Source organism: Poecilia reticulata, linkage group LG8 (genome assembly GCF_000633615.1).
Source record: "Poecilia reticulata strain Guanapo linkage group LG8, Guppy_female_1.0+MT, whole genome shotgun sequence".
Lineage (NCBI taxonomy): Eukaryota > Metazoa > Chordata > Actinopteri > Cyprinodontiformes > Poeciliidae > Poecilia > Poecilia reticulata.
In genome coordinates, this window is record NC_024338.1 from 20874796 (window position 1) to 20882270 (window position 7475).

The 7475-nt window shown below is 39.7% G+C and overlaps 1 protein-coding gene across 2 annotated transcripts; it reads left to right on the plus strand.

The window, feature by feature from the left end:
* Positions 1 to 249: 249 nt before the first annotated feature.
* Positions 250 to 5762, plus strand: nudt9 (nudix (nucleoside diphosphate linked moiety X)-type motif 9). 2 transcript variants are annotated; one of them, XM_008416622.2, is made up of 8 exons: positions 250 to 435; positions 560 to 838; positions 1575 to 1664; positions 1943 to 2029; positions 3169 to 3280; positions 4512 to 4658; positions 4975 to 5059; positions 5143 to 5762. In XM_008416622.2, exons 1-8 carry the CDS (start codon positions 338 to 340, stop codon positions 5286 to 5288), a joined length of 1044 nt encoding a protein of 347 aa, XP_008414844.1. In that variant the 5' UTR covers positions 250 to 337; the 3' UTR covers positions 5289 to 5762. The 2 variants fall into 2 exon arrangements, with proteins under 2 accessions (XP_008414844.1, XP_008414845.1); XM_008416623.2 differs by having other exon boundaries at positions 596 to 838.
* The last annotated feature ends 1713 nt before the right edge of the window (positions 5763 to 7475 follow it).

Below are 7475 nucleotides of genomic sequence, written 5' to 3' on the forward strand. Positions count from 1 at the left end.
ATAAAACATGGTGGTAGCAAAGTGATGGTCTGGGTCTCCTTTGCTGGTCCAGAAACCATAACTGATGGAATAATTTTATTCCATATCAGATGACATTTCATTTTTCTTATGTAGGCTATAGTAAAATATGTCATAATGCTAAACACTTTCAATGATATAAAAAACTATTTTTATTGTAGAGCTCTAGTTTTCCCGACAAACAATGCGAAACAACTTGTGTTTTTGTAAAGATGCGTCCAGCTACAGGCCCTTGCCTACGTCATCACGCAAAGGAGTGCACTTCCTGTTCACGGCATTGGGTGGGTTGTGTAGATGATTTACTCATAACGTTCAAGGAATGCTTTTCTCACCTTCGAGACGATACTGGACAAGTGCTATTCGTTTGGCGATAACTCTGTTTGGACTCCCGTTGACCGCCTCCACCTCTGGAGCAAGGTATGAGCAGCTTTATGTTGTCGGTTTCAAACTAAATAGAAACTAAGTAGTTATCTACATGCAGCCAATAAACCAGAACTTAAAGTAGTTGTGTGATCTGTGGCTTTTTTGTTGCCCTCTTCAGACCTGCGGTTCTTTGCTCATCCCATCATCTTTACAGAACCAGTAAACATATTAAACCTATTTGTGGGGACTATTACACCAGCAGTATCGGGACCATGCCCTCCCCAGCAGGTCCTCATGTAAAAGCCAGATGTCCACAGTATCCAGAGTCCACCATCAAGCGCTTCGCTGTACCTGACGACAAGGTGGACTGGAATCAGAAATGGCCCGAGTACAGCCCAGTCAACCACACTGCTCCAGTTGTTTTAAAGAAGCCAGTCTGGGCTGATCCCGATATTGGGTGAGCAACGCCTGCTGTTTAAATAAATCTAACATCTGGATAATTTGATTTGATTACACAGTGTACATTTCACTTATTTGCTTTCTTATACTTGAAAAAGTACTCCCTGTTTGTCACATAAGAGCCACAAGGTCCACAGCATGTTAACTGTGATAAATTATGCAATGGATCAGAACAAAGTAGTGCATAATTTTGAAGTGGAAGCAAATCTGTACATGGTTTTCAACTTTTCTTTTTTTGAAAATATGAAAGTAAAAAGTAGGCCATTCATTTGAATTCAGTTCCCCCTATAAATTAATCAATTAATCTTTTTTTTTTGCAATTAAAGCTGCAAATGTTTCAAATGCGTGTTTCTGTCAGGGATGCATCTGCAGATACGGATGTTTTGTCTTCTTTCTAAAATAGCTCAGGCTCAGTCAGATTAGATCACTTGTGTCTGTGAATGCTGATTCTCTTAGCGCAGATTCTCAACTGCATTTCCATCTGGACCTTGGCATTTCTTACGCATGACTATACAGTTGCTTGAACTGAATAAAAGTGTCAGTTTTACTTTATATTTAAAAAAAATTATGTTTATTTTTTGCCTCCCAGTCACAAGCTACTTTGTCTGTCACATAAACACCAAATGCATTTCAATTATTAGCTGTTATGTGAGAAAAGGTGAAAAAGTTTGGTGTGTGAATAGTTTTTCCAAGATTTTCATATCATTTCTGTGTATCATTTGCTTGTCCTGCAGTTCCTTCTCTCCAAAGTTCAATGCTGTTGATGGTGCTGTGGACAGGTCGAGCTTTGAGGGAAAATACGAAGTGGAAAATGGGAAGCCATTGTAAGTTCAACAGTAATTTGCAACAATTCCCTGAAATTGGATTAAAAAGAGTGTGTGTGCAGAACTTGGATTGACAAGAGTGTGTGTGCAAAACTGAAAAAAAACAAAACAAAAAAACCAACAAAAAAGTAAACGCCAGACTCTTTAATGTTAATGCACGGTGACATTTAGGTGAGGACGATCTGTAGGTGCTTGTTCCTAAGTGGAGGTCAGCTAATCAACTTTGTGATCTTTACTGAAGAAATCCCAGTTTCCAATACTGATTGTTTCTGATCTAGAAACCCTCGTGGACGCACTGGTTTGACTGGACAAGGTTTGCTTGGACGATGGGGACCCAATCATGCAGCTGACCCTGTTGTCACAAGGTAACGTCTATTTAGGTATAAATTAGCATTTTGATTATTGTTTTGTTTCTAAAACAGAGAAGTCTCACTATCAACTAATTAAACTCATTTCTGTAAAAGGAAACAAGTCTTGATCAGACGTTTCCATCCAGCCATCTTTTAAATGAAAGCCATATTAATTTAGATCTAAAAGATTATTATTTTTAGCTAGTTGCACAGAGCCCCACATGTCTTTTTTTTACCTTCAGCTAGCTTCTGCCCTAATGCCGGTTGTATCTTTAAATGCCATTTGTTTCGGAAATGGTGGAAATAATTTAAATTGGTTGGTTTCCGGACGTAGACCTGGCTTAAGCATTTGTGACGGTTGAGGTCAGGCCCATTAAGAGTGCTTAATGTGAGTCTGCTTTGTCTTTCCCAAAACCCTTTGTGATGTGTGTTTGGTGTCAGTCGGAAGACCAGATTGAATCCAGTTCCAACTGTTCGATCAAAAACTGTCCACTTTGGTCGAAAGCCGATTTAGTTATAATGTTAAAGAGCAACCCAGGAGCTGCCAGGAATAATCCTCAGCTCCAAAATGGACACCTGAAAATTTKCAGCTGTTGACATGGACAAACACACATATAAGAAGAATGTTTATGAGTCAAAGTGAGGCTTTTAAACCTAAGCACACTGTATCTACCTTTCAGGCATGGTGATGGCAGCATTTTGCTGAGGGTTCATTTTGCTCTCACTGGCACTGGTGCATTGTATACAAAGTTTCTAGGATAATGAAGACCTCCAAATGTTTTTGAGGTTTACATCARATCAACAACTGGATGGTTAAAACTTGGACATATCTGGTATTTATATGAGAAAATGATGCCAAACACACATTAAAACTTCATTTAACATGGATAAAGCATTAAACATCTTGACTAAAACCATTTAGAAAATCTGTGGGACTAGTTTCTATTTTTCAATCGTGTGTTGTATTATTAGTCCGACCTGAACAAAAGATTCAAGTGCCGAMTTAAAAGCTCAAAATCATTACTAAACGCATGTTCCTCGTCAGGAACATGCGTCAGGAATTATTTTTTAGCATGTAAACTTCTGACCGTCTCTATAGATGATTTTTATTCTTTTAACTCTCTGATGACCTGAAGCTTTACTCTGTGTGGCAGATGGAAGGTWGATGCCAGCGGAGCAAAGATTCATCACTCGGCCTCCAAAAAGCCCATCYTGCAGTTTGTGGCCATCAAGAGGAGAGACTGTGGGGAGTGGGCCATTCCAGGGGTACGCTATTTTCTTAGTCCTTTTTTCATGACATTTTCAGGGAAGCTGTGGAGAAAGACACAAAATAAACCAATTCGTCTTTGCATAAAGGAATTTAGAGTATCCTATTGGATACTCTAAATTCCTTTAGAGTATCCTTTTGGATACTCTAAAGGAATTTAGAGTATCCAAGATCCCCAATCAATCAACTTTGCTATTAGACAGATTTGGTTACAGTGAGGTGAGTCGGCTTTCTTGCCAGACAGAAAACTTTACATCGACACACAATAAATATAAATAGAACATGATTCAAAATAAGACGGATCTCTTTTAAGATGGGTGTGGATAACCTCCTCACCTGCCTGAAGTACAATGATTCCGGGTTTAGCTGCATCTCATCCCTTCTACTTACTGSACCGTTTTTCTATTTGGTTCAGGCAGTTCTTCTTTTTAAGAGTTAAAATACCAAACCAGGACACAGAGCGGAAAGATGGAACCAATCCAATAAAGGCTCGATTAAAAATAGAACCAACAAGGTTTTGTCAAGGTGGAATGAAGACAGTTTCCTGAGTTCCCTTTCTTATATACAGCCTCACAGTTTGCCTTAGTTTGCTGTCAATAACTGTGACCAGATATTTGTAGGCGTCAACAGWTTCCACAGCCTGGTCCTTTATAACAGTCGTTTCCTGTGCCTGAATGTGTTTTCTGAAAATCAGTGATCATATCCTTAGTTTTTGAGATCTTAATCTGTAAGTAGGACTCATCACACCACCTAACGAAGCGGGCCACTAAGCCGTGGCCCGTTTCTTCATCGTTAGGCAGGCTAATAACGACTGAGTCATCTGCATACTTTAAAGTGACTCATCCTCGCGGAGAGCCAGCGGAGGAACAGAGCGTCTTGGACAAAAACTTTCACTCTCCGTTTCCTTTTTCCTTGAAAAGTTTCGAATCCAGCCCACAGGATTAGAATCGGTGTTCTGAAAAAAAAAAAACAAAAAAAACAATAAATAAAAGATGTGCATCTGATCCGTTTCCTTCATTAGAAAAGCTGTGGCATCACTAATTTACCTCCAACTGTGACAAATGACCAATCATGCTCASCAACGTTCACATTTTTATGGCACCCCGACTCGTGCTTGTTTATTCTCTGGCTAAAGTTAGGAAAATTAAGCTTTGAAGCCATTTTTTTTTTTATCCTTTTGCTTTTTCGTTCTGAAAATATATCTTGGTCTGCACATCCTGGTTTTGACAGGGGATGGTGGATCCAGGTGAACAGGTTTCCCTCACGCTGCAGCGGGAGTTCTCGGAGGAAGCCCTGAACTCGCTTTCAGTTAAGCAGTCGGAGAGGGAAGACATCCACAAACGCATCCAAAAACTGTTCGGGTCTACAGGGTTTCAGGTGAGTAACTTGTGAGTAAATGTGACGGTTTTTCATCACATTTTAGCTAAGAAAACAGAAGAAAACCTGCAATAGAATGGTTTAGATCGCAGAATAGCAAGAGCTAGTCCAGAACTAGGTCAGTTTGTAAAAAAAAATTTTTTTAAAAACCATTCTGCTTTGTTTTTGACTGTGACATACAATCCATTGGAAATTGTGGGTTTAACATAAAATGTGAAAAAGTTCAAGGGCTCTGAATATGTGTGAGAGATCCAGTTACCAAAAACGGATATGAGGAAGTACTCAAACAATATTGGATAAACCTRTCTCCTTCCAGGTCTACAAAGGATATGTTGATGATCCAAGAAACACCGACAACGCCTGGATGGAGACGGTCGCCGTCAACTTTCACGATGAAGCGGGTAACTTTCTTTTGCGTTTTTCYTGAAACCCTACCTTCACTACAGCTGCACACATGTCCTCTAAATATTCCTGTGATCGACAGGCGACAGTGTGAGCGAGCTGCCTCTGCAGGCTGGCGATGACGCAGGACATGTCCAGTGGGTGGACGTGGACTCGTCCTTCGGCCTCTACGCAAGCCACTCCCACTTCTTGGAGCTGGTTGCCAGAGAGCGGCAGGCCCACTGGTAATCAGGAGACAAAAGGCTGCTCTGACGTTACGATGAGGCAAAGCAGAGCCTGAAGAGCTCTCGTCCATTCAGCACGCACGACCCCTAATGGGAGCGTTTCCACTAATTATTTAATGATATTCTGAACTAATAACAGGAAACACAAAGTGAGTTTAATCAGGTGGCATGACAAAGCAAAAAAAAGAAAAACAAACAAACAAAAAGAAAAAAGAAGTATTGTAACTATGAGGTTTATGTACATCTATGATAAAGCCATGGTCAGAGATTTGAATGCTTTTTTGATTCATTTGATCAAACGGCTCCACGGAGGGTTTAAAGTGTGACCTTTTATGTTGCCATATTTATTGAATTCCCCCCAAAAATTCTGCTTTGCRCCTTATGTAGGTATAGTCACCATTTGAGCTCTTCCACGTCACTGTAAAGGGCAAGGGAAAGGAAGCAYGGTTTAGTATTTAAATAAACAAAAATCTGACAAGTGTGGTGTGCATTTCTGCAGGGTTTCAAACTGTCTCACATAACTATCAAACATTTAGACCCTAAAAACTCTTCAAGATCTTCAATACTACCTCTAAAATTACCTATAATTGCATCTGAAAATGATTTTATGTTTTTGTACAAAGAACGCATTCCTGCTACTGGAACTGGCTTATTTCATGTTTAGACTAGAGATGTGCCGATCAGGTTTTTTCCTGCCGATTCCGATCACCGATACCGATCACATAATTATTATTTTTTAAATCATAAGCACTACCGGTTACATTATGTGGAAAAAGGAACAATGAATTCACCTTAATTTAGACAAAAACTTGTTTTTAATCACTTTTTCCAAGAAAAAAACAAAACGGGCATTGTGCAAATTGCACTGATATTGATAATACTATCTTTAACAGACTGAAAACATATGAAGGCTCTGAAGAGGCTAAATAATGCAAAAAGTCCAAATAAGACCTCTCAACATTGCCAAAAAATTCAAGTATAAAACTTAACATTCAAAGGCAAATACAGGTTCCATTACAATAAACAATCCAGAGTTACTGAATGAAAACTTCCTGATAGCATGGCGGCTAGCTGATTACTGCTAGCTCTGAGAGGCTGTTTCTGACTGAGCGGAGTAATTATGCAAAACAGGGAGGAGGTTGGTAATTTTTTCAGATATTATCTGTCTCATGTTTTAATACGTGTAAAAAAAATGTTTTTAGGTTAGATGCTGCAGCTTCAAACAGAGGTTCGGTGTGAGAGTCACTACCAGGTGGAGCAGAAGCAATGGGGCTTCATCTGGAGCCTCTTACAAGAAATCACTAATTAAATAAGAGCCAGTCCTAGTGGGCGGCACAAATACAATACGCCTTTTTTTTTTTTTTTTACCCACATCCCAAACATTTGACTGTTGTTCAATATTCAAGTGATGTTCAGGTCATAGCTCTGCTTAAATAAGGGAACAAAGTCTGCTGTTTGACCGGAGAAGGAGGCTTTTTCCCCCCCACACTTGTGGGGGGGGGATGCTTTTTCACTTCTTGCAGACAGAGAGAGAGACAGAAGATTTTTATCTATAAACCACTCAAGCACTAATAGCATTTGCTGTTGAAGGAAGGGAGACTGTGACTAWTCTTTCATCTGATTCTGGTCAGGGCTGCATTATACACTTGAATGTTTAATGTCCAATTATAATTGGAAGTTTACTCTATTGGCAGAGACTAAACAAACCGAGCAGCTGCTTACTGCTCAGAACCAATAGAGGGCACCCAAGAGCGCTGGGACAGTCACAAGTTGTGCTTCTAAATGCAATGCTTTGTTTGTATTGGTGATACAAGATTGTGCAAAATAAAACCTCTGATCCTTGATATTAATGTGTTAAATGTGATGATTGTAGTCRGACTTAAAAATATTTTAATRTTTTATTCAGTATTTTTACAAGTCTTGCCAGCTTCCATGTGTCAGTAGCCCCACAGCATGATGCTGTCACCACCATGTTTCATCGTAGGGATGCTCATGTCCAGCATGTTGCGCAGTGTATGTTCTCTGCCACACATAGTTTTGTTTGTAGGCCAAAAGGTTCGGTCTCATCTGGCCAAAGTGCCTTTCTTTATGCACTTCCTAGGTGGGTAAACTGTAAATAATACCTCTTCTGACATTCTTGTGACATTGACTTGCTTCTTGCCACTCATCCATAATAGCTAAAATTAGGGAT